A 26,464-nucleotide genomic window follows, 5' to 3' on the forward strand; every position below is an offset into this window, starting at 1 on the left:
ATACATTTTAAACTACTGATCCAATTTCTTTAACAATTATGGGACCGTTCAGGTTTTCTGTTTCTTCTTGAGTCAATTTTTTAAATTGTGGTAAAAAATGCATAACATAAAGTTTACCAACTTAACCATTTTTAAGTGTACAGTTCAGTAGTGTTAAGTATATTCAAATTGTTGTGAAACAGATCTCCAGAACTTTTCGTCTTGCAAAATTGAGACTCTATACCCATTAAACAACTCTCCTCCTCCCCCTCACCTAGCCCCTGACAACCACCATTCTACTTTCTGTCTCTATGAATCTGATTACCCTAGATACCTTAGAGAAGTGGAATCATACAGTATTTGTCTTTTGTGACTGGCTTATTTCACTTGGCATAATGTCCTCAATGTTCATCCATTTTGTAGCGTGCGTCAGAATCTCCTTCCTTTTTAAGGTGAATAATATTCCGGTGTAGGTATAGACCACATTTTGTTCATCCATTCATCCATCGATGGACACTTGGGTTGCTTCTACCTCTTCGCTATTGTGAATAGTGCTGCCTGGAACATGGATATGCAAATATCTCTGCATTCAATTCTTTTGGCTATATACCCCGAAGCAGGATTGCTGGATCATATGGTAGTTCTAGTTTTAATCTTTTGAGGATCCTCCATACTGTTTTCCATGGCAGTTGCACCAGTTTATAATTCCACCAACAGTGCACAGGGCTTCCAATTTCTCCACATCCTTGCCAACACTTGATATTTTCTGTTTTTTTTTTTATAGTAACCATCCTGGTGGGTATGAGTTGATATCTCATTGTGGTTTTGATTTACATTTCTCGATGATTAGTGATGTTGAGCATCTTTTCATATGCTTGTTGGCCATCTGTATATCAATTTTAGAGTACTGTAATGTCTATTCCTTTGCCCATTTTTTTAATTGGGTAATTTGATTTTTTGTTATTGAGTCATAGGAGTTCTTTATATATTTTGGATACTAACCCCCTATCAGATATATGGTTTGCAAATATCTTCTCCCATTCTGTAGGTTGTCTTTTCACTGTTAATTGTGTCCTGTGATGCACAGAAGTTTGTAAGTTTAATGTAGTCTGTTTGTCTAGTTTGGCTTTTGTTGCCTGTGCTTTTGGTGTTGTTTCCAAGAAGCCATTGCCAAGGCCGATGTCATGAAGCTTTTCCCCTCTGTTTTCTTCTAGGAGTTTTATGGTTTCAGGTCTTACATTTAGGTCTTTGATCCATCTTGAGTTAATTTTTGTGTATGGTGTGATTTAAGGGTCTACCTTCCTTCTTTCACATGTGGGTCTCCAGTTCCCGACACCATTTGTTGACGAGAATCCTTTCCCCATCGAATGGTCTTGGCAGCTTTGTTGAAGCTCAGTTGACCATATATGTGAGGATTTATTTCTGGGCTCTCTATTCTGTTCCATTGGTCTATTTGTCTGTCTTCATGCCAGTACCACACTGTTTTGATTCCTGTAGCTTTGTGGTATGTTTTGAAATCAGGAAGTGTGAGTCCTCCAACTTTGTTCTTTTTCAGAATTGTTTTGGCTATTCAGGGTCCCTTGAGATTTCATATAAATTTTAGGATGAATTTTTTGATTTTGAGTCAATTTTTGATAAACAATATTTTTCTAGGAACATGCCCATTTTGTCAAAGTTTTAAATTTATTAGTCTTTTGGTTTTATTTTATCATCATGAAATGTGGTAGGTCAAAACCAGATGAAATTGCTTAATAGTCAGCTATTTTTTTTTTTTTTTGGTGAGGAAGACAGCCCTGAGCTAACATCCATGCCAATCCTCCTCTTTTTGCTGAGAAAGCCTGGCCCTGGGCTAACATCTATGCCCATCTTCCTCCACTTTATATGGGACACCGCCACAGCATGGCCTGACAAGTGGTGCATTGGTGTGTGCCCGGGGTTCCGAATCTGTGAACCCCGGGCTGCCGGCAGTGGAGCACACGCACTTAACCGCTACGCCATGGGGCTGGCCCCAATATTCAGCTATTTTTGACCTATAAAAATGGCGGTTTCATCTTCTTCAACCTAATACATACAAAAGAGTACACACCACTCATATGAATTGTTTAGAGAAGGGTGATCAAGTGCTACCCACATGTCCCCACTGTCAGCTGGAGGACAACATGCCCAGTATTCCCACGTACCCTCCTCCTCCCTTGACAGAGGCAACCACTACTCTTCCCTTGCCTTTCTTTCTACTTGTCCCAAATATGAATGATCCCTAATTGATAAATAATTTAGTTGTATATTTTTTGAACTTTATATAAATGGAACCATACCGAATGTATTTTCTATAACTTGTTGCTTTCTTTCCATATTACATTTGTGACATCCAAGTTGATGCATATAGCTGTAGTTTATTCATTTTTATTGCTGAATAGTTTTCCATCCTATGACTCTAACATAGCTCGTTTATTCTCCTGTTAATGGACACTTGGGTTGTTCCTGGCTTTTGCCTATTATAAACAATGCTGCTGTGAAGGATTTGTACATATGATCTGGTGAATTTGTGAAAGACCATCTCTAGGGTGTGCGCAGGAGTCACATCATTGGGTCATAAACCTGCCCAGCTTCAAGTCAACTAGATAATGCCAAGCCGTTTTCCAAAGTGCTTGTACCAGTGCCCCCACAGTGAGTGAGTTCCTGCTACTCTGCAGCACTGCCAACACCGCCCAGTGCTGTCTGACTTTTCAATTTCTGCCAATCAGTGGAAATGAAATAATATTTCACTGTGGCTTTCATTTGCATTTCCAGAGACCTTCTGTTCTAACTCGACAGAGAGTAAAAGTCTGGTCTTCTGCACGAGGTGGGGCAAAGACGTGAGAGTCTAGCAGCTTCCTTTTATGTAGATATTATTGAAATATATTTGACCTCGCAGCTGCTTATAGAGACTTTCAATCGATCCTCCTGTTCCCCACCCCCATCATACAGACACACACTTTTTCTTCTTAGGTATCTGCTGCCTCCACTTCCGCACACCACCCCCTGCTGCTGGCTGCCTCCCTCCGCTGTTTGCAACGTTTGCTCGGGTCTCCTAAGTCAGTTATTACTCCTCCATCTGTTTTCCATTCTCCAAAATTTTCTTGGGAGGTACTCCTCTCATTTTCTGTGGGGAGTTTATTCCTTTTTACCTTTGTCATCGCCTTCCTGTCATTTGCGTGGTGTTTTCAGAAGCAAGGGCTCCCCAGGCGCTGCTCCCGTGCCATCTGCAGCAGCTATGGTCGCCGTGGTTACCACCCTCTTCTCTCTCCTTTCCTTCTTGCCAGGGCCTTGTTGAGTTTACTCATTTCAAAGAACCAACTTTGGGGTTTATTGGTCTTTCTTTTTTCCATTTCATTAATTTCTGCTGTCTGTGCGATTTTCTTCCTTCTACTTTCTTTGGGTTCATTCTGCTGCGGTTTTTCTCGCTTCTTGAGCTAGTGCTTGTCGTTGCTTTCAGGCTGTCCATTTCTTCCTGAGAACCTCGGGAGCTACAGCCCATAAGTTTTCATATGTAGTGTTTTCATTGTTGTTCAGTTCTGTTTTTAGATTTTAATTATAATGCTTCTTGGGCCAATTATTGGGAAGTGTATTTTTAAACTTAAATTTGTAAATTTAAATTTCCAAACAGATGGGAGGACTTTTTAATTTTATTATTGATTTGTGATTTTATTCTATTGCAGTTTGAGAACATGATCTGCACGATACCAATTCTTTTGGTATTTGTTGAGATTTGTTTTGTGGCCTAGGACATGGTGAGTTTTAGTAAATGTTCAAGGTGAACTTGAAACAAATGTGTAGTCTCTAGTTTTGGGATGTCTGTTAAGCTTGTTCAGTTTTTCCTATAGTCTTACTTGCAGTGAGAGATGGTGTAATTTATTGTGGTGAATTTACTAATTTATTAATTTTTCCTTTTACTGCTACTTTTTTGTTTGATATACATGTGAGGCTCTATCATTAGGCAGGTGTACACGTGTTCAGAATGGCTAACAATTCTGAAGGGTTATTTCTTTGATCATTATTCAGTGACCACTTGTGTTCCTGATAATGATTTGTGCCCTGAGGTCTACTGTGTCCAATACTAATTTCTCTCCACTAAGTTCCTTTTGGACGGTATTCGCCGGGTATGTCTCTTTCCATTGCTGTCAATTAGGGTTTAGTGGCAGACCACAGAACCATTCTAGCTATCTAAGTTTCAAAAAAAAAAGGATTTATTATCAGGTAGGGACGACTTACACAATCTTGGGAAGAGATGGAGGGACAACTCCCAGCCCTCCAAATTGGCTACCTCTCCTGGGATCAAAAATGATTCCTAACCTCAAAATTCAGATAAATTGCAGCCTACCTCCCACCCCAGATGACAGACCAAGTGCCTCCCCAGACTGTCCACGCATTATCTTCTACCACCACCTGCCTCTCTGCCAGCCGATGCCCCCTGGGAGGCCCTTGAGCCTAAAGCTCTCGTCCAAGCTGCACACTCCTAGTGCCAACTGCTGACTCATCATTTTCGCTGGGGCTGCAGCACCTTCTCCCCAACCTGTCCCTCCTCTGGCGAGGGGTGCCATTGCCCACCCAGCCACCCAAGCCAGAACCTGGGGGTCACCTTGACTCTTCCCCTCCCCTCCCCCCAGAGTCTGACCCTCCCCACGACTGTTGACTTTCTTCTAATCTCTCTCTAATCCATCCGGGATTTCAGGCCTCAGCACGTCTTGCCTGGGCTACTTCTGTGTCTCTATCTAGTGCTCATCTGTCTCTCAATCACCTCTCCATCATCTCTCATCTCTATCATCTCTCTTTCAGTCATCTATCATTTCCTTCTCTAGCTTTCTGTCGTCAATCAAGCCATCAATGTATGTCATCTATTATCTATCTATTTATTTTGCTATTTGTGAGGAAGATCAGCCCTGAGCTAACATCCATGCCAATCTTCCTCTTTTTGCTGAGGAAGACTGGCCCTGGGCTAACATCTGTGCCCATCTTCCTCCACTTTATATGGGACGCCACCACAGCATGTCTTGACAAGCAGTACATTGCTGTGCGCCTGGGATCCAAACCCGGGCTGCCAGCAGCGGAGCATGCGTACTTAACCACTACACCACGGGGCCGGCCCCTATCTATCTATTTTTTGAGATGAAATTCACATAACATAAAATTAACCCTTTTAAAGTGCAAAATTTAGTGGTATTTAGTATAGTCCCAATATTATGCAACTATCACCTCTAGAGTTCCAGAACATTTTCATCACCCCAAAAGGAACCTTGTATTCATTAAGTGGTCACTCTCCATTTCCCACCTCCCCAGCCCCTGGCACCCACTAATATTCTCTGTCTCTATGGATTCGCCTCTTCTGGACATCTCATAGTAATGGAATCACATGGTATGTGGTCTTTTGTGTCTGGCATCTTTCATTTAGCGTCATGTTTTTACAGTTCATCCATGTGGTAGCATGGATCAGAATTTCTTTCTTTTTATGGCTGAATACTATTCCATCATATGGAGAGAGCAGTTTGTCCATTCATCCATTGATGCACATTTGGGTTGTTTCCCCTCTTTGGTTATCATCAATAGTACTGCTACAAACATTCACGTGAGTTTTTAATTGAACACCTGTTTTCAATTCTCTTAGGTCTAACTCTAGGAGTGGAAGTGCTGGGTCATATGGGAACTCTATGCTTAGCTTTTGAGGACCTGCCACACTGTTCTCCACAATGGTGGCTCCATTTCCATTCCCACCAGCAGTGGACGAGGGCCAAGTGGTATGTTCTTGCCTCCCTTCAAACAACTCTCCACACAGCCTGCTTTGAGCACAACTCTATGTTGCTTCCATCCTGCTAAGAACTCTTCAGTGGCTTCTCGTTGCCTCTGGAATAAGTCCAGGCTCCTTAGCGAGACCCCAGCCCCTCCCTTCCCCTGCACTCAGCATCAAAATCCTGCATCTTGCTCTTGATTCACCCCTGGGCCTTTGCACAAGCGTTCCTTCCTCCCAGGTCTAGAACCACTTCCTCCCCACTGCTTCTTGCAGGCCAGGTCAGGATTCTTCCTCCTCCATGTCCCCCCCACCAGCCCACCTTGCAGCTCACTGTTTTTCCCACAGTCTCTCTCTCTAAGCTCCTCATGCAGGCAGCAGGCATTGGTCCCCTCCTCCTCACCCCAGCACCAGGCCCAGGCTTGGAGCAGAGTCCTAGTTGGGCTCAGCCAATAATTTTGTGTGATGCTGTTGCTGCGTCTACCTCCCCACCGCCACGTCAGCCAGAGAATGTGTGGAGCCACAACTTTGTGTGGGGGGCAGGGCTGAGGTTATTCCTTCTTTCCCAGGCAACCTGCTGCCCATCCCCGTCTCTCCCCCAAGCCCCGCCAGACAAAGAGGCCACGAGGCAGGACAGCGCTTTCCATGGAGGTTTTTAGTGAGGGACTGAGGGAGGCTCCCTGACCTGAGGGCTGAGGGCCTGGAAAGGCACACTGCGGCGGCGGGGTCTCCCTCTTCCGTGTGGGCTGGCTTTGCAGAGATAGCTCCCCCTGCTGACCCCTCTTTGGCACTGAGCTGGGAACATTGGTGCCCTCACGCCTGGAGCCCCAGCGTCCATCTCCCCCTTCGGCTGGCCTGCCCAACCCCCGCCCCCCGTGGTGGCTGGCAGTGTAGGCTGGTGGGGTGACGGCCGGCCGAGGGCTGCTTGAGAGGCTGGGCCACTCATGGAAGGACCGTGCCTCGGGCCGCCTCCCCTGCTGGCAGGTGCTCAAGTTGGGAATCCAGATGAGTACTAACAGGAATCCAATAAATTAGCTTGTAGGAGGAGAGAAGGCTAGGGACTGAGAGGGACAGGGACAACATTCTTATCATCGTTCGCTGGGAAGCGCTGTGCAAGTTTTTCTCCTGGCAGGGAGGAGGGGTGCAGACGATGGGCCCTGTCTGGCCATGGGTCCCATTTGGCGGTCTCTATGGCAGCAAGGGTGTCCCGTGGGACAGGAGCCTCAGCGGGCCACTTGGGTGGTGGCAATAGAGGGATGGACCATGAGGTCTCCGAGGGACCGGAGAGGAGGGAATAAAGAGGGACTGCAGTCTCAGGAGGGTGGTACCTCACAAATGCCGAGGCTTGCACAGACTGGGGCTCACCTCCTCCCCTCTCCCCCTCCCCAGAGAAAAGAAAGGACTCAGCCCCCCTGCCCAGGTCACAGTTACAGTGGGGCAGGGAAGGAGGCAGGGGTGGCGCAGGCAGCAGGGTAGGACCCTCCATGTCTACTTGCCCAGAGGCAGGGTCACGGAGGGGCACACACTGAGTTGCTGGCAGTCCTCTCAGCATGGCAGGCCGGTGGCCAAGAGGCTGGGGAGGAGGGAAAGGCATGCTGGGTGTGGGGGTGAGTGGGCAGGCGCTGCTGTGTCCTTCATGTGACCCAAGGGTTTGGGGAAGGGCAAGGGCTGAGAGCCAAGAGCCACAGCCCTCTGTCAGGTGGTGGCACCCTGGAGGCCTTGGCCCAGGATCTGGCAGAGCTCCTGGAGGCGCCGCTGCATCTTGGGAACGCCCGCCAGCTGCTGCTCAAGCCGCTGCTTCTCCTCAGTCAGGCTCAGGCGGGCAGCCGAGTCAAGTTTCTCGAACTTCCAGCCGCCCTCCCCATCGAACTGCAGCAAGTGTGTATGGTACTTCCTGGGCCAAGAGAGGGACAGGGATGGAGGCACGGAGGCCATTCAGCAGGAGATGCTTGACGTGCCAGCCAGGGCCCTCTGCCCCTCCAATTGCAGCACCGCCCCCCTCCCTGGCTGCAAAACCATGGGAGTGTCGAATGCAGGTGGGAAGGAGGAGCACCTACCACAGGGAGGGTCGGTGGGTGATGGAAAGCAGGGCAATGCCTGCGTCCTTGGCTGCCTGGAAGATCTTGCCTTCCACGTCAATGCTCACGGCGCTGGTACATTCATCCAGGAGGGCATACTTGGGCCTTGGGGGTGGGGGTGGAGTGTGCGAGGCTGTGGACCCTCCATTGCTGATGCCCTGGCTGGGCCCCAGCCCCCGGCAGGAACCCTGATCCATGCACTGATCCCATCTCCCTGTGGCCCAATCCATGCTGGGCCTGGAGCAGGGCAAGGCCTCCTAATGGAGCTGCCTTCCCTCTTAAGGAGGCCCAGGGAGCATGCATGCTGAGCAGGCTCCTGGGCAGTCCCACTCAGCCCTCGGGGCGTGCCCAGGCTTCCCCTTTGTCTCTGCTGATGGCTCAGAGGACTGCCAGGGCCTGAGGGAGCCCGACCACCCTGGAGAGCTTGGCTCACCTGTGGTAGAACATGCGGGCCATGCCGATTCTCTGCTTCTCACCCCCTGACAGAACGTCCTTCCAGTCACACACGGCCTCCCAACCTGGGCAGGGGACAAATGGGCTCTGTTCAATTCAACAAGGACTAGGCAGCGTCTGCAGAGGGCCCAGCCCAGTCCCAGGTGCAGTGGGCACAGTGTGTGCAGCGGGCAGGCCTGGGGTCACTCAGGAGGGGCTGGGGAGCCAAGTGAGAATGGAAGATAGCAGCACATTTGACTCCGGAGAAGGCTGTCTTCTGGGTGCGTGTGCTCTTGACGCGTGAATGTCTGCAGGTGATAACAGTCAAAAAAGAGTTGGGGCCAGAATTGTGTCCCTTCCAAAAAAACATATGTTGGAATCCTACCCCCCAGTGCCTCAGAACGTGACCTTATTTGGAGACAGGGTCTTCACAGAGGTGATCAAGTTATAATGAGGTCATTAGGGTGAGCCCTAATCTAATCTGATGGATGTCCTTATAAAAAGAGGACATGCGGACACACAAACACACACAGAGGGAAGATGATGAGAAGACACAGGGAGAAGACGGCCATCTACAAGCCAAGGAGAGAGGCCTGGAACACATCCTTCCCTCAGCCCTCAGAAGGAACCAACCCTGCCCACACCTTGATCTTGGACTTCTGGCCTCCAGAACTGGCAGATGGTCCCTTTCTGTTGTTTGAGTCACTCAGTCTGTGGTGCCTTGTCATGGCAGCCCCAGCAAACTCATCCAGGACCTAACAGGGTGCTAATGAAGCGCCAGCCAACGCCTCCATCAGCGGGCAGCAGCTGGTCACTGCAGAGCCCCAGGCATGACTGGAGTGATCTCTCCAGAAGGCTTCTCACCTATAGGGGCCAGGCCTTTGTGTCAGTGCCTGGTGCCAGCGTCTCAGCAAGGCTCAGGTGGGCTACTTGAATGAACAGGTGATTCATCAGAAAGGCTCCTCACCTCCTCCCTCCACTCTGCCTTCCCACAGGACTAGAAGTTTTTGCAGGGCACATGGCCACCCAGAAAAAAGACTACACTCCCTAGCTTGCCTTGAGGTGAGGTGTGACCATGTGACTTAATTCTGGCCAATGGGGTAGAAGTGTAAGTGTTACACACATGGCAGCTTCTGGAACTTTCTTTTAAAAGATAGATGGCGGGGCTGGCCCGGTGGCGCAAGCGGTTAAGTGCGCGCGCTCTGCTGCAGCGGCCCGGGGTTCGCCGGTTCGGATCCCGGGCAGGCACCGATGCACCGCTTGTTAAGCCATGCTGTGGCGGCGTCCCATATAAGGTGGAGGAGGATGGGCACGGATGTTGGCCCAGGGGAGGATTGGCATTAGATATTACCTCAGGGCTGGTCCTCCTCACACACACAAAAAAATAGATGGCATGCACCATTTGCCTCTTCCCCCCACTTCCTCCATCCTATGTGATGTGATGGCCAGAGCAGCCATCTTGGACCATGAGGTGACTTTGTGAACAGAGGCCACACATAGCAGAGCCACTCAGGGGCCTTCACAGAGCAAGGCCACCCCCAACAACTGTGGCCTGCCTTCCTTGGGACTTTTATGTCACAGTAAGATAAACTTGTGAATGATTTGAGCCACTGTTGGGGGGTTCTGTTATTCACAGCTGAACTCAATGCTAATAGGTTGTGATGATGGTCAGCCTCAAGGGCCCTGGTGCTCAGGGGTGCCATGGAGGACAGGAGGAGGGCACACTGCCAGGCGGAGGGCAGCTGGAGTAAAAGAGGTCCAGCCAGGCCAGGGGAAGCTGAACATGAAGCTTCGGAGTGACCATGGCAATCAGGGCAGGCCTGAATCCACCACCTCCAGCCCCCTTTCTGACACAGGTGACAACGCCTGGGGAGAATCCTCATAAACTGTCTGCCGTTTCCTGAAAACTCTCTATGGGTCCTCACAGGAGTTATTTCGCTTAATGCTGGTGTGGAGGGAGGGACTGGTATGCGTCCTCTTCTACAGGTGAAGAGAGTCTCCGGAGGTGAGGTCTTTACTCAAGGTCGAGCTGCCCCTAAGGTGTGGGGGCAGGAGGCTGAACTCTGTTGCTCCAATTTCACTAAGGAAATGGAGCCCAGCCCTGCCCCACGTTCCTCCAGGCAGCTGGGCACCCTCTCCTTTTCCTCCCTCTGGGCACAGTGGGCATTTGCAGACAAACTTGATAAGCCTCTGCTCCTGCCGTCCACACTCCAGGCCCTCTGCACAGACACCCTGCACTCACCTCCTCCCTGGGTGCCCTCCCCATGTCCGAAGTCTATCCTCTTGCTGAAACATGAAACTGACCTGTCACTTCCCAGCCTCAAGCCTTCCAACGGCTCCCTGCCTCGTCAAGGGAAGCCTCAGCTCTCAGAGCCTGGAAAGGGTGTCGCAGGCCCCTGCTGGACGCCCCCTGCTGCACCTGGCCTCCCTTTCCTAGCGCACTTAGGCCAGCTGGGGCCACGTGCTTACTGTCAGTTAGTTCCCCCTGGTCGGTGGGGCTCTCCAGGGCACCTGGCTCTTTGGACTCCTGGACAGTAGGGTAATCTTCATCCCTCGGGGGCCAAGAGGGAGGCAGGGCAGGGGTGGCAGCATCGATCAATGGCTTGCTCCCTGGTGCTGAGAGGCGAGATGCCCCTACCTCCTTCCCGCTGCAGGATGTGGTTCAGGTGCACGATGTCCAGAATGGCTTCCAGGTGCTGCTCTGAATAGCCCTTCCTTTGCATGTCCTCCACCGAGTCTGGGTAGATCACCTGGTCGCGCAAGGAGCCCACGGACATGTAGGGCCTGTGGGAAAGCTGCGTGTCCACTGAGGGAGGGGCTGGCTCTGCTTCCCTGCCGATGCCCTGTGCCCCAGTGGGCTCCGCGTGGGCCCTGGCTGCCAGACCCACAGACCCTCGCAACAAAGTGTTCCAGGCAGTGCTCGCCCCCCAACATGTGCACTTGCACACCACATCCACACACATGCGCACACTCATGCATACCATACTTGTGCGCACACACACTCACCCTGCACACCCAGGCACGCACACATACATCACAGTACACTCATGAACATGCTCACATACGCATAAACTCACACGTGTTCACATACCACATGCACACAGATACACTACCCCCCATGTGCACATACCCCTCATGCACGCACACCACACAGTTGTGAAGTCGCCAGGTGAGCGGGTGGCGTGGGGTGGCAGGTGGAGGTGCCATGGCCCCTCCAACTCTGGGGGCAGCATCTTGCTGTCCTCTCCCAAGGCCCCAAGCTCTGCCATCTCCAGGGTGTCAGGTTCCACAGGGCGGGGACAGAGCTGGGGGGCCTGGCTCCCTCCCTCTCCCTTCCTGCCAGCTAGACAGGCTCCCCCCAGCCCGTGGCCCCAGCACTCACCTCTGAGGAATGTAGAACATGCGCTGTGGCAGGGGCTTGTAGAGTACACCACCGTACGTGGGCCAGAGCCCGCCAAGGATCCGGAACAGAGAACTCTTGCCGCAGCCGTTGGGCCCCGTGATGAGCAAGTGCATGCCCTCTTCTACCTGCGGAGGCAGCAGCTATGGTACCCAGGCGGGTGTGGGCCTCTCTCCACTCACCTGCAGCTTCTGGACAGCCTCGGAGAGCTCCCTCCACCCAGGTACACGCTGAGGCTGGCATGTAGGCCATTCTTGATCTCTTGATAAGGGATGGCAGGGCCTAGGGCATGAGGTCCAGCTTCCAGAGCCCTAAGCAAATGCCTGTTTTGGGCCCTGGCCTGTCCCCTAAGGCCCCAACATACACCAGAGAGCATGGGGCCACCACAAGGAGGGCCTATTCTGCCCCAGAAAGTCAATGTCACACTCCATCCCATGTGATCCCACTTCTCTGGGATCCTAGCCTCTCAGCCTCCCTGGCAGAGTTGCTTTCCCTTTAGGAACTGCTCCAGGAGAGGCACTTTCCTTAGAGTTTGAGGTGGACAGTACGAACCCCGCACTCCATCTGCCCCACCATGGCCCTCTCACTGCCCCGCGGGTGCTAGGGGGCCATGGAGATGCCACCATGGCCCCTGGGCTCAGTGTCAAGGGCCAGAGGCTCCCCAATTAGCCGATTACATGATGCCCACTGGTCTTCTGAAAACGCCTGCTGTTAGAAAAAGGCTGGCCTGAGCTGGCGGGGGCAGTGTGCAGGAAGGAGGGGGTTAGAGGGCAGGGAGACCGCCATCCTTAGGGGGCGGGGGAGAGCATGGGGCATGGACTCAGGGCACTTCATGCACAGCTTCCACCCCACCCCCCGCTGTGTTAAGTGTCCCCCCCCAGTGTGACATAACATCAACACTAAGGGCCTACTGGCCTGTGCAATCCTTGGAAGACTGGAGATCATGGCCCATGCAAACACCTATCTCTGGCTGACCTCAGTCAGTTTTAAGGGCTGAACTGTGTCCCCTCAAGTTCATGTTGGAGTCCTAACCCCCAAGATCTCAAAATGTGACCTTATTTGGAAATAGAGTCTTTGCAAATGTAATTAGTTAAATTGAGATGAGGTCATCCTGGAGTAGGGTAGGCCTCTAATCCAACGCGACTGGTGTCCTGATAAAAATGGGACATTTGGACACAGAGACCTGCACACAGGGAGAAGGCCATGTGAAGATGGAGGCTGGCTGTAGCTGGGAACTGTATCCCGTCCTCAACATCTTGCAGCCCCGGAGGCCAGCTCTACCACCAGCTCCGCCAGGCCAGAGTCTCCCCGTCCTCGCTCACCTTGCTTCCTTGTCAGCTGTGCCCCTGCTCACCGGGGCCTCCGGGCTTTGCCTACTTGGGCTTCTAGTGGGCCTGCCTAGAGACCATTCCTCTTGGCCATCGGCGGTTCCCCACATAGCCCAAGAGTCACCAGTGCCGTCCTGTGCTGGCCCTCTCAGCAGGCACTGCCCCTCCACTCGCCTCTTCCTGCTAACGCCCTGTCTGGCTGTGGCTCCTACTGACCCAGCTCCTCAGCCAGGTGCACATGGTCCCTGCAGGATCTAGCCCCGAAGGCCCTCGGCTCCACGCTTCTGCCGCTCCATTGCCCTTTTTCGACCTGCCCTCTGTGAAAGGACTTCTTTACCCACCTGCCTGGAGGCTCCTAGGTGATGCTGCATGTGACTTTCGCTCCCCCCAGGGATGGTGACCACCCTCCTGTGGCCCCTGCTGGCTCCTGGGCAGCTAACTGGGGACCTTTGTAACACTTAGGACCCCCCAGGGTGGGGCTTCCCAGAGGGTAGCGGCCCCTGATGGACCTCTGGTTTTCAGTGTCCACCCCGGAGCTCAGGGAATATTGATTGAATGAATGAATAAGTGAATGAATGAATGAATGACTCTCTCTTCTTCTCTTGCCCCCACCAGGTCTCCCCTTCATTCTATCACTCCCTGACTCTGTCCAAATCCCTAGCTGGGGGCACAGGTGACTGGTGGACGTCCACCACCAGGGCTTCCTCTCCACAGACAGCCTGTGTAGTGGCTGAGAGCCCTCCCATTGGGCTAGGCTGCACCCAGCACAGACACCTGCACTGGGGGCTTCTCGAAGCAGATGGGTGGGAGGCAAGCCCAGGCCAGTGGAAGGCTCCCTCTTCTACTACAGTTGGAGGTGAACCAGAGTCCCCAAGTCCTGGGCTTCTCTGGGACGTGGTGGGCTGGGGGGACTGGCAACGATAGGGCCAGGAACCCTTGAGTGACCCTTGGCCAATCCTGTAATCACTAGTCTGTTTTATCAGCTCTGACTCCACTGCCCTGGAACCAACAGTCAGAGACACATTGGTCTTTCACTTCAACCTTAGTCCGCCTGCCACGTAGATCTAGGGACAATGGGTACTGACAACAGAGGCAGGCCAGCCAGGCCAGATGCCAAGGGCTGGGGCTTGCAGATGCAGAAGGCCAGGCCCGGGCCCCATGGCTCAGCCTAGCACAGCCCAGATCAGCCTGCACTTCTGGGTTGGGTGCTCCTCTCCCCGACGCGACCTACCCTGATGTTGAGGCTGGCCACCACCACCTCTCCTGTGGGCGTGATGATGGGGATGTTCTCACAAATAATTCCCTGCTCCACATCCACCACTTGGCCTGGAGAGAGAACACAAGGAAGGAAGAGAGGGAGCAACAGCCCTCCCTCTGCTTTCTGGTAGGTTCCATGTGCCCCCTCACACCCAAGAGCATGCCAGTGTGTGGTCCAGGGTCCCCCCAGTGTCTGGTGCTGTACTGTGGGCGGGGGAGTAGCAAAGCCATTTCTCTGGCCTCTGGAACCCAAGGCATGGGGTCCACTCCTGCTCTGCAGCCCTTCGCTCCTGGCACCATCTTAACAGCAGCTCTGATGCGCGGGCCCCACTTCCACAGCACCCCGGGCCCTGCTGTAGCTTGGGCGAGTGATCTCTTCCACTCAGAGACCATGACCACTCTTTTGCAAAAAGAAATCCCAGCCAGCGCACCTGGAAGGAACTGGGTGAGTGAGCGGGCTGGCCAGCAGTGACTGCTGTAGGAAGGGAGGCTGTGGGAGCCACAATTCACCCAGAAAGCCCCACCCCCGGGGCACAACTCAAAGCCCCTGCCCTCTGATGGCACTAGGAGCTGCCTGGGGTGGGAGGGCAGGGTCCAGCAGGGCCTCTTACCTCGGATCTGCAGGGGCCCCTCCACACGGACACCAGGCTTCACCACGGCCCCGGCCCCCACCTGAGTGTCCTCGGGCTCCCCGGGCCTCTTGAAACGGCAGTGCTGGACGTCATCGAATACCTGAAACATCTCATGTACCCGGGCCGTGTAGCCAGCTAGCTCTGTCACCTGCGGGGAGGGTGACCCTGCCTCAGCCCTGCCAGCCGAGGATGCGGCGGGGGCTTGGCAGGGGAGAGGGGGTTACCTCCTTGTAGGACGACATGATCCGCTCAATGGCATCAGCAGCAGCTGTGAGGAGGTTGCGGGCAATGGTGAAGGCTTCTGTGCGCTCGCTCACCAGTTCCTCCTCCCTCAGCTCTGAGGCTGCCTTCTTCATGGCCTCTGAGGCTGTGGAGCACAGTGGAGGGGAGGGGCAGGGACAAGGGAAAATCAAAGCTGACCCACTGGGGCAAAGACCAGTCTCTCCAGCAAACAGTACTAGGACAATAGGTATCCACACACCAAAGAATGGCCCCTACCTCACCCCACACAAAAAGACTACTCCAAGTGGAGCACTGGCCTGCAGCTCAGAGCTGAGATTGTAAAACTCCTAGAAGAAAGCCAGGGTAAATCTGTGTGATCCGGTATTAGGTATGGCTCCTCAAATGTGACACCAAAAGCACAAGCAACAACAACAAAAACAGGTAAATGAGCATCATCAAAATTTAAAACTTTTGAGCACCAAAAAAAACCATCAAGAAGGGGCCGGCCCGGTGGCACAGCGGTTAAGTGCGCGTGTTCCGCTGTGGTGGCCCAGGGTTCGCAGGCCCGGATCCTGGGTGCGCACCGACGCACTGCTTGTTAAGCCATGCTCTGGCGGCGTCCCATATAAAGTAGAGGAAGATGGGCACGGATGTTAGCTCAGGGCCAATCTTCCTCGGCAAAAAGAGGAGGATGGGCATCGGAAGTTAGCTCAGGGCTGATCTTCCTCTCATACACAAAAAAACCATCAATGCATGATTTCACTCATATGTGGCAGATAAACCAACACACGGACAGATAGAACTGTTTGGTGATTACCAGGGGCGAGGTAATCACCAAACATTTCTATCTGTGGGGTGTGGGCACAAGGGGTGGAGGGCTGCACTTATATGGTGACTGATAAACAATAATGTACAACAAAAATTTCACAATAAAATTTAAAAAAAAATCATCAAGAAAGTGAAAAAACCATCTATGGCTGGGAGAAAATATTGTAAATCACAGATCTGAGAAGGGTCTAGTATCCAGAATACAGAAAGAACGTTTTTCCGGGGCCGGCCCGGTGGCGCAAGTGGTTAAGTGCGCACACTCCACTTCGGTGGCCCGGGATTCACAGGTTCAGATCCCGGGTGTGCACCAACGCACCACTTGTCAAGCCATGCTGTGGCGGCATCCCATATAAAGTAGAGGAAGATGGGCACGGATGGTAGCTCAGGCCCACTCTTCCTCAGCAAAAAAAGAGGAGTGGAAATGGATGTTAGCTCAGGGCTGATCTTTCTCACAAACAAAAAAAAAAGAAGGAACGTTTTCAATTCAACAACAAAGAGACAAACAACCCAATTAAACAACGGGCAGAGGATCTGAAGAGACACTTCTATCATATATACTCTCAGGTAGATATCCAGAAGAAACAAAAATATATCTCCAGGCAAAAACCTAAACAAAATGCTCACTGCAGCATTATTCACAATAGCCCAAAGGTGGAAACCACCCAAGTGTCCATCCACAGGAGACCGGATAAACGAAGTGTGGTGTGTCCATCCAATGGAACGTTATTCAGCCATCAAAAGGGATGATGTTCTGACACATGCTACAACGTGGATGGACCTTGAAAACATCATGCTGAGAGAAAGGAGCCCGACAAAAAAGGGCCATAGATTGCAGGATTCCATTTCTGTGAAAGGCCAGAAGAGGCAAATCCATAGAGACAGAAAGGAGATGAGTGGGTGCCAGGGGGTAGGGGGTGGGGTGGGGAGTGACTGCTAATGGGTTGAGGGTTTGTTTTTGGGGTGATGACAATGTTTAGATAGAGACTTAGATAGACGTGATGGTTGCACAATTCTGTGACTACCTTAAAAACCACTGAATTGTACACTTTAAAAGGCTGAATTGTACCAGTATGTTAATTACATCTCAATACCACGGAGAAAACAACGAGCCCCCAGGCATTTGGCTTTCTGTCATGGCACAACCAGCCATTCCCCGAGACTGCCCCCTGCCTGCGCTATTGATGGCAGCCTCTCCCAGGGCCACACCGGCACTGGCATCCAACCACCGGAGCCTCTCACACATATATATCCCCTTCTGGACCTCCACTGCTACCCCCATCTCTCCCTCATCTCTCCCCTCAGCGCCGTATTCTGTGGCCTCTAAGAGAGTGGCCATCCTCGACGCCCCTACTTCTCCCTGGTAGCCTGCTCCTGTCTTTTTTTTTTTTTTTTTTTTTTTAAAGATTTTATTTATTTATTTTTCCCCCAAAGCCCCAGTACATAGTTGTCTGTCATAGCTGCACATCCTTCTAGTTGCTGTATGTGGGATGCGGCCTCAGCATGGCTGGAGGAGTGGTGCCTCGGTGCGCACCCGGGATCCGAACCCGGGCCGCCGGCAGCGGAGAGCACGCACTTAACCGCTAAGCCACGGGGCCGCCCCGAGCCTGCTCCTGTCTTGATTTGCTTTTCTGTCTTAGTCTAGGCCTCAAGGTCACTCACTTCAACCCTCTCTTGTGGGTTGACTGGGAGTCAATGGCCTCGACTCCCTTGACCTTTGGATTCCCCAAAGGGGCAGGGCTTTTAAACAAGGAATGTTCTGGAAATGGCGATGGGGAGCAAGGGGGAGGCCAACTCTGAGGGTCCTGGGGTGTGGGTGAATGAGCAGCGGCCATTGGGGGTATCCAGGGGAAGCTGGAGCTCCTGTGACTGAAGTGGTGGGAAGGAAGGTTCTGTGAAGAGCCCAAGGACTCTACCCAGGGGTATATGTCGATCTGAGGTGGGAGCTCCAGGGACATGATGGCGGGGGTGGGGTGGGAGGGGGCAGGAAGTTGGCTCAGGGCAGATGGCCTCCAGAGCAGCGTGGGTGCCGTGCGGGGTAGAAAGGGAATGGGGCCTTCCTTCTCACCGTGCCCTTAGGGACACAGCCCCCCAACAGGCAGGGGGGACACAAGCCTTCCTCCTTGGATGTCCTGAGAGCTGTACAGTGACTGCACACAAAGGGAAAGAGTCTGTAGGTGCCCAGGGCATCCTGGCAACAGCTGGCACCTCCCCGGGGACAGAAGTAACTGCCCTCTGCAGCTTCCCTTGGATCCTCGGGTGGCTAAGACCAGGGCCCCTGGCAGCTGTTCCCGGCCAGGCCGCCCCTCCCCTGGGCCCTCCTGCTTTGCAGTGCCAGCAGGCCAGCAGGGCAAAGGTAGCTACATCTTCCCCAGTGGATAAGTGTCTGCCTCCTCCCACCGGTCCCCAGTGCTCTCAGCCTCCTTGAAGAACCTGAAGCCCTCACTAGCTGCCAGAGACTGGGGACACAGCAGGGACAAAACGGACAAAAGTCCCTGTCATCACTGAGCTCACAGTCTGAAGTGGCATGGAGATGATAAACCAGATATATATGTGGAAAAGATAGGGTGTTCAGTGTTTGGGAGTGCAGAGAGGCGGGGGATGGGAAGAGAAAAGCGGGGTGTGATCAGGGCAGGCCTCACCTATAGGGGGCCTGGGAGCCAAGCTCTGATAGAGGAAGGGAGGGGGCCGCTGGACGTGTGAGGAAAGAGCATTCCTGGCAGAGCCAGCAGCATGTGCAAAGGCCCTGAGGCAGAAGCATGCCTGGTGTTTTAGGGGAATAACAAGGAGGCCAGTATGACACAAGTGGAGTGAGCAAGGGGGCCAAGATGAAAATGTTTCACATTTTCACAGGTAACTGACTCTAAGGGCCATGAGCCAGGGACAGGAACTGTTGCTTGTTTTAATCGCCCACAAAGCCTGGCACAGCAGAGGCCCCAAAAAATCCTAGGCCTTCAGAGGAGGGAGAGGCCTCAGGGACTAGACAGGTTGGCAGCGCCCAGTGCTAGCCAAAGAGGGAAGTGGCTGCAGGTGATTCCTCACCAAAACCACAGGTCAATCTCCTCCTGGGTCCATCTTCAGGCTCTGGGCCAGGTGTGCTGACTGGGTCCTAAATCAAACCAAGGCCACTCTTTATGTTGGCCCATCGGTGGAAAGTAACCACCCCCCTCCAATGAGATCCTTCGTCTTGGGGGTCTTCCAGAGAGGGACAGACAGCTGAGGGTATGGAAGCCCCAAGGTAGAGATGCCAAGAGGGAGAGAATCTGAGAGATTTCTGGTTCTGAAGTCAGGTTCTCTTTCTTTAGATATAACTGAAAACCCTCTTACTACCAAGCTGCATAAAATATAACCCTTTGAAAGCAGAACTGTGCTCCAAGGAAAGCAAGGGAAATTCCCAGGAGCAAAAACAGCAGCCAGCAGCCAGGGGCTCCTGTGAAATCCCCAGAGACGGAGGAGACAGGGCAGCTTCTTTCATGTAGCTGGGGCCCTAGGTGCAGGGAACCAAAGGGCTCCTCTAAGAATTTGTAATTATGTGTCTGGGGTTCAAATTAATACTACCTTCAAGTTCAGGAACCCCTCTTCGCCAAGCTGAGAAGTTAACATGAAACTGGCCTCCAAGTGGTTAATTACCCGGGAATGCTTGACCAAAACAGAAGCCAAGAGGCATGGGGGGGGCAGCCTCCAGTCAGGCCCTGGGGCTCCCGGGGAAGTCTGCTTGCAAACCCCACAAGGACCCTGAGTGCAGACCAGCAGAGAGAAGATAAAGCTGGCTCCCGAGGATTCAAATAACCGAATAGTTGAATAGAAATCACGGAAGAGGGACTGGCCCGGTGGCGCAGCAGTTAAGTGCGTGCGCTCTGCTTCTGTGGCCCGGGGTTCGCAGGTTCGGATCCCAGGTGTGCACTGACGCACTGCCTGTCAAGCCATGCTGTGGCAGCGTCCCATACAAAGTGGAGAAAGATGGGCACAGACGTTAGCCCAGGGCCAATCTTCCTCAGCAAAAAGAGGAGGATTGGCAGATGTTAGCACAGGGCTGATCTTCCTCACACATACACAAAATGAAAGCATGGAAGAAGTATGATTAATATGATACACAGCATAAAAGGAGCAGTCAAAAAGAGGAGAAAATCAGACACACAAAAACAGTTTGAAATTTCTATTTGAAAAAGAAAATTTCTATTTTCAAATTTCTATTTAAAAGAGAATCAAATAGAACTTTATAGAGGGTCGGCCCTGTGACTTAGCGGTTAAGTGTGCACGCTCTGCTGCTGGCGGTCCGGGTTTGGATCCCGGGTGCGGATCCCGGGTGCGCACCCACACACCGCTTCTCCGGCCATGCTGAGGCCGCGTCCCACATACAGCAACTAGAAGGATGTGCAGCTATGACATACAACTATCTACTGGGGCTTTGGGGAAAAAATAAATAAATAAAGAACTTTATAGAAATAGTTACTGAAATTTAAAAAAAAATCAAATTAGATATAGCCAAAGAGAAAACTGGCAAATGAGTGAGCAAGACGATCTCAGGAAACCTCCCAGAATTCAGCAGTGAAGAGAGATGAAGAGCTGCAAAGGAGAGAGTGAGAAGTCCAGAGTGTGTATAGCAGGAGTTCCGGAAGGAAAGAGTGAAAGTGAGGCGATATTTGAAAAGATAACCGCTGAGAATTTTCCAGAAGGATTGAAAAATATGAATATTCAAAGGATATACAAGAAGTCTGAAGCAGGATAAACAGAAACCCACAGGTAAACACTTCGTAGGGAAACTGCAGAATGCCAGAGAGAAAAGTCTAAAAGTAATGAGACAGACAATATAGGCTGCCCAAGGCAGTCAAGCTGATAACAGACTTTCCAACAGAGACAATGGAATATTGTCAACGGGTGAAAGAAAATAACTATCTGCCTCAACTCCCACACCCAACTAAACTTTAGTTTGGGAAAAAGGGTAAAATAAAGACATTTTCAGACAACAAAAGAATCGCAAAGTTCCCATTCTCTTGCAGAAAGAACTTCTAAAAGATATCTACTGGGAAGAAGGTACCTGGGCTTCGGGAAAGGACTGGTGAGCAAAGAAATCAGTAAACACAGGCGTGAATGGAGACATGTGTCGACCCGATAAAGCCATAACCATGTATCAAACAACAGGAAAGCCAACCGGACACTGGGCTACAATCGTTGCAGCAGCCAGGCTGGCCCTGAGTCAAAGTGTTCTAAGGGCCAGGAGGAGGAGGAGGAGGAGGAGGAGGAGGAGCTATTGACCAAGCCAGACTCTTCCCAAGTCTGCACGTCAACCTTTCAAAGGGCAGCTGCGAAAAGACTACGAATAGAATAAATATGAATGAATACGTTGCAAACCAGCAGATGAATAAAATGGGAATCCTGACGACCCAATTGCTAAAGTCACAGGCAGAACAGGCTTTCCAGTCTCCGTGTCATCACCCCCCGCCCCGCCCCCCGAGGGGGGTCTGTACCCTCTGCAACCTGCCAGAGCTGTTCAGGCATGGGAAAGCCAAGGCCCGAGCAATGAAGGGGCTCACTCAAGGTACTTTCCCATCCTTCCACCTCCAAGTTGCAGTTGGGCTAAGGATAAGGACAGTGGGCAATGGTGCACGTGCGTGGTGAAGGGACATGGAGTGTTCCTGAGTTGCAGTCCCCGGGCTCAGCTGAGTGGTACCAAGGAGCATGAGATGCTGTAAGGGGAGACACACGCAGCATGGAAGGCAACAAGGAGCTATGGAGAGTGTGACCTCTGGTGATCTCAAGGACACCAGCTGGGATTCCTGGCCTCAACAGAAGGGGCAGGTGGGCAGGCTGAGCGCTGGGCCCTCCCAAGCCTAGCACCCAGTGGTCCAGGAGCACAGGGCCCCTGCCCTCGCCACCCTGGGAGCCCTGGCTCTCACCTGACTCTGAGTAGCCGGTGGCGGTGATTATGGGGACGGCCACCATGAGCAGGCCTGAGGCGCTCCACACATACTTCATAAGGAACTGCTCCAGCATGACGTACCACAGGCGTTCCAGAAGGATGAGGTTGATCTGCGAAGCCAGGTCCTGGTAGGAGTGCTGCAGCAGGGCCAGCTCCACCTGCAGGGGAGAGGCAGACAGAGAGATGGAGAGGCCCCAAGCGCCGCTCAGACACTCTATGCCGTTTGATGGCCACAACAAGGCTGAGAGCTGGGAGTCCTGACTGGGCCACGTTTACAGGGGACAGGTCTCAAACTCAGGGGGGGTGGTATGGAATTGCCTGACATCATAGCACTGGGGTACAATGGCGGTGAGGAAGGGACTCAACCCCCACTCCCGAGGCCCACTCTGTCCCCAGTTTACACTCTCTCTCTCCTTGGGACGCTCCTCATGCCCCTCTTTGTCGTGGACAGCTTCTGCACACGGGCCAAGGAAAGCCACCTTGCCCATTTCTTTGGGCAACTGCTGGGGGGCTCCCTGAACTGAGCAAAGGGCAGCACAGGAAAGCAAAGGCAGAACTGGTTTGGAAGAATGTCATTCACCAGTCTCCACCTACTGAGGCCCCACCTCTCCCTACCTTCCCACTGTTCTTCCGGATGAGAAACTTGCACTGCATTCTCCCACCGGAACCTGGAAGGCAGCTCTGAGCCAGTCCCTGCAGGCCTCGCCCCCTAAGAGGCAGCCCCGCACCGAGGCTGGCCAGCTGAGGTCTCCAGCCCACTGGCTCAGCAGTGGGGTGGGCCTCCCCTGCCCTCCCCTCCCCCTTCCTGCACGGGCAACCACCTGCCATCTCAGGATGGGGACAGGTGTGGAAAGGGGCCTGTGCAGGGCCTGGAGAAGAGAGAGCAGGAAAGGGAGTGGGAGAGAAAGAGGCTCCCTGTGGCAGCAGCGGGGCTGGAGGTTTCAGGAAGTGGTCACAGCAGGGTGGCCATTGGGTCGTGGGTTTCTTGGCTCAGTGCAGGGGCGCATGCCCCAGCCCTGCCTTCCCACCCCCAGCTGACAACAGCTGCCCAGCCTGGCCCCGTTTCCTTTGCCAAGTGCTTCCACACCTGACTCTCCATTTGATCCTCACCACATCCCATCGCATGTGTACTTTCATGTCTGTTGTACAGTAGGACTCTGAAGCCTAGAGAGGCTGTGACCTGCCCAAGCTCACACAGCCTAGAGGTAGCAAGAGGTTTGGAATTTGGACCATACAGGCAGAGCTATTAGGAGAATAAGATTCTTGTAAATGATGCTTTGACTTACTAAGAAAGGTTTACCTTGTTCTCAAGCCGACAAGAGGTTGTGTGTGTGCTTGTGTGAGTCTAGCTAAGCCTCCTCGTAGAAATCCCAGTACTAACAGAACACCCTGCAGTCTACCCTCCAACCAGCCAGCCACCTCTGCTCTAACCTGTTAATCTGAGCCTGGGCCAGTGTCCATGGGGACATTAGCTAGTGGGACTAGGGTGAGCCACCTGTCTGCACAGTAAGAGCAATCAACCCACCCATGGGGGCCTGTCACTCCACACTGCTTTCCAGCCCTCTGGCCAAGGCCTAAACTGACAGGCTGTGGACGCACATCCGGGCCCTCCCTCCCCGGCCAGCCAGCGAATCCTACTGGCGAACGTGCTATTTCCTGAAGCTAGACTGGAGGAAGTCCTTCAAAGAACCAGTGAGCTCTCTTCTGCCCCCCACCCCCATCCAGGGCCGCTGCAGAGCTCGGCTTTGCCTCAAGCCGTCTCCCATTCTGGAGATGAGCACGCCTCCTTCCAAGCACCCTCGCAGTCCAGGCTCGTGCTGGGAGCTGGCAGGAGCGCCAGCCAGGGCTGACAATGTAGCTGCGGGTCATGTGCCAAGTGCCTCACCCAAGGCCACGGCTGCCTGCCAAGGCCCTGTGGCCTGGCGTGTGGGAGAGGAGGAGAGAAGGAGAGGAGGAGAGGGGGTTGCAGCTACATTTCTCCTAATCTGGAGCCCGGCCCACGCCCACCCCAGATGCCCCCTCTCTGCGGAGTTCAGGGACAAGCCTGCCTCTCCACCAGATGCGAAGTCAATGAGACAAGTTCTGGGTACAAGAGGCCACCTGACCCAGGGAGGACACATAGGCCTTCAGGAGATGGATGCCATTGCACCCCTCCCCCGAGAAGCAGTCGGGAACCGAAACCAGAGTCTCAGACAGCAGGGCTGGAGGCAGCTGCAACCCCAGGCACGAGGAAGGGGAGGGGCCCAGGCAAGATAAAGAGAGCATTGGCCTGGAGTAACCTTTCCCAGCACCGGGCTCCCGGCCAGCCATGAGCCCCGGCCCCGGCCCCAGCCTGCCGGGGAGCTGTATGCCTGGGACCTGGGTGGAAGGGCGGCCATGCCGGGCGGGCAGGAAGCGCATCCCGATGCGGTGCCAGCCTGGGCCCGGCATCCCTAGCCTGGGTCCTCTGGGAGGCGGTCAAGCCAGCAGCCAGGCCAGCCCGGGGGCTCAGGTGGGGGAGGCCTTGACCTGGAGCGTTGAGCGCCGCCACCCCTGCAGCTGCGGCGCTGGGCACTGCTCATTAACCCCCGATTGGGCTGAGTCATGCCCATAATACCCGCCTGCCCAGCCGGCCAACTCAGCCGGACGCTGGCCTTCAAAGGAAAGGGCCCAGGGGCCTGGGAGATGCCAGGCAGCCGGCCGCATCCCACCATCCATGCTCCCTGATGGCAGGAGCCTCCTCTGGGCTGGCTGCAAGAGTGGGGTGAGCCAGGAGCTCTAGCATCTCAAACGACTAGGATCTGCAGCTCCAAGGCCAGGACAACCTCATCGAGGAGGAGAGGAAGCAGAAGTGGCCTGGAGCATGCAGGCAGCTGGCCCACAGCAGTCCCCACCCAGCCTTCCTGCTTCTCCATTTATCTGCCTAAGTCTGGGCTGCCCAAGGCCCTGGCTGTCCCTAGCCTCCCTTTCTCGTGGCCTGCCCACACCTCTGGCATCAGCCTTAGCCAGCTCTGGGCTGCCCCCACCATTCATGGCTGTCTGTCCCCGAGCCTCCCAGCCACACGCTTTCCTTTGTGCCCAGGGACTCAATCTGCCCCACCTCGTGGCCCCCATAGAAGGCTATCTCCTCTGAGTTGGCCACCACGCGAGAGTGCATGTAGCGCAGCTCCCCTTTCCGCCGTGCCTCCTCTGCCACCAGCTCCCCAAATTTGGGTGAGAAGGCTCGCAGCACGTTGGCTGTGAGGAACACCACAAGACCAGCAATGGCCGAGGGCCAGGCTGTGCCGGCCCCGCGGGAGCGGGCTGCTCGAAGCAGGGTGTAGGCGGTCACAGCCACATCCAGGAGCGGCTTGGTCAGGTTGGAGTAGAGGTGGGCCACAGAGGCAGCAAAGGCCACCACATCCTCCGTCAGGGACTGGTCAGGGTTGCGAAGCCGCCCGTCCATGTTGCTGACTCGGTAGTAAGTCTGCTGGGAGAAGTAGAGGCTGTAGGCGTGGGCCACTAGACGGCTGCGAAAAGACAGGGCCAGCTGGCCCTCCAGGTAGCGGATGGCACTGTTGATGAAGGTGGCAGGGAGGGCGATGAGAAGCCACTGTAAGAGCTGCCAGCCAAAGGCCCGCGGGTCCTTGCGCACGATACAGCGGGCCAGCCGTCCATCCAGGCGGGCCACATATACTGACAGGAAAGTCCGGCTCACCAGGGTGGCTGAGTGCAGTGCCAGCAGCCCCGTCTCACGGCACAGGATCCTGGGGAAGAGTAGCCGCAGGAGCCACAAGAGTCGCTGCAAGAACACCCGGTTCACGCCGGCCTTGGCTGCTGCGGCTGTTGTGGCCCCGGAGGTCTCTTGTGTGGACTCCCCTGCTGGCACCTGAGGGCCCCTGGCCGGAACCAGGCACTGCCGCACCAGGGGGTAGATTTTGTGGGCTCCATAGGCCGTGAGGGCCAGTAGCACAGCTGTGCGCTTCAGCGTGGTCACCCTCGAGGGCCGGGGGATGGAGAGCACCGGCATGTCACCTGGGCTGGATGCACGGGGCTGGGACTGGTGCCTGAGGCAGCAGTTCAGACAGGTGGCTGGAAGGGTTGTTGCTCTGACCCTGGGTTCGTTGTCTAGGCAACTGGAAACCTTGCAGTGGTCCCTGAGACTGTCGCTTTAGGCCACTGGGGTGGTGCTGGGGCCCCTGGTGCCGTGGGCTCAGGGCCCTCCAGGGTCGTGGGCTCTTCAGGCAGCCCAGGTAAAGGAACTGTCAGTCCCCTAGCCTCTGGAGTCAGAGTCTCGAGAGGTCTCGGGCAGGGAGGGCGTCTCTTCCTCTCCACCTCCTCCTCCTCCTCTTACCCTGGTGGTGCCCCTCCCCGGGGCACCAGGCGCGTCGGTCTGCTCCGCCGCCCGGCTGAAACGACAGTGACTCCACCACCCGCCCAGAATCCCCAGCCACCCGCCCCTCCCCAGGGGCGAGTCGGGGAAGGGGAGGAGGCGGAGGATGGACGGGAGGAGGAGCCCGGGCGTGGGGCGCTCCACCCCAGTTGGGCCCCGCCCGCTCCCCAGACCACAGAGACGTGGATGACCGCGCGGGCTAGAGAAGCGGCCCTTCGTCTTCTCGCCAAGGCCCCGCCCCGCCCCCCAGCGCGCACGAGGCACCGCCGCCCGGCTGCG

General features: G+C 54.0%; 1 protein-coding gene across 1 annotated transcript; it reads right to left on the reverse strand.

Moving 5' to 3' along the window:
- Positions 1-6,376: 6,376 nt before the first annotated feature.
- On the reverse strand, positions 6,377-26,274 carry ABCD1 (ATP binding cassette subfamily D member 1). The gene is made up of 10 exons (XM_087427009.1): positions 24,914-26,274; positions 21,812-21,992; positions 15,092-15,234; positions 14,847-15,015; positions 14,206-14,304; positions 11,633-11,774; positions 10,889-11,034; positions 8,252-8,336; positions 7,798-7,923; positions 6,377-7,634 (listed from the first exon to the last, which is right to left on the reverse strand). The coding sequence occupies exons 1-10, from the start codon at positions 25,820-25,822 to the stop codon at positions 7,436-7,438; spliced, it is 2,199 nt and encodes a 732-aa protein (XP_087283135.1). The 5' UTR covers positions 25,823-26,274; the 3' UTR covers positions 6,377-7,435.
- Between the last annotated feature and the right edge of the window lie 190 nt (positions 26,275-26,464).

Source organism: Ceratotherium simum, chromosome X (genome assembly GCF_057802395.1).
Source record: "Ceratotherium simum simum isolate JZ-2026a chromosome X, ASM5780239v1, whole genome shotgun sequence".
Lineage (NCBI taxonomy): Eukaryota > Metazoa > Chordata > Mammalia > Perissodactyla > Rhinocerotidae > Ceratotherium > Ceratotherium simum.

What these genes read in the sequence shown, in the direction of transcription:
- ABCD1 (XM_087427009.1), bottom strand. Translation starts at nt 25,822, where the DNA reads ATGCCGGTGCTCTCCATCCCCCGGCCCTCGAGGGTGACCACGCTGAAG. An exon ending in GGGGCCCCTGCAGATCCGAG is followed by an intron (nt 14,305 to 14,846) that starts GTAAGAGGCCCT and finishes TTCTCTCTCCAG; the next exon opens with GCCAAGTGGTGGATGTGGAG. An exon ending in CATCCTGCAGCGGGAAGGAG is followed by an intron (nt 8,337 to 10,888) that starts GTAGGGGCATCT and finishes TCCCCTGCCCAG; the next exon opens with GTTGGGAGGCCGTGTGTGAC.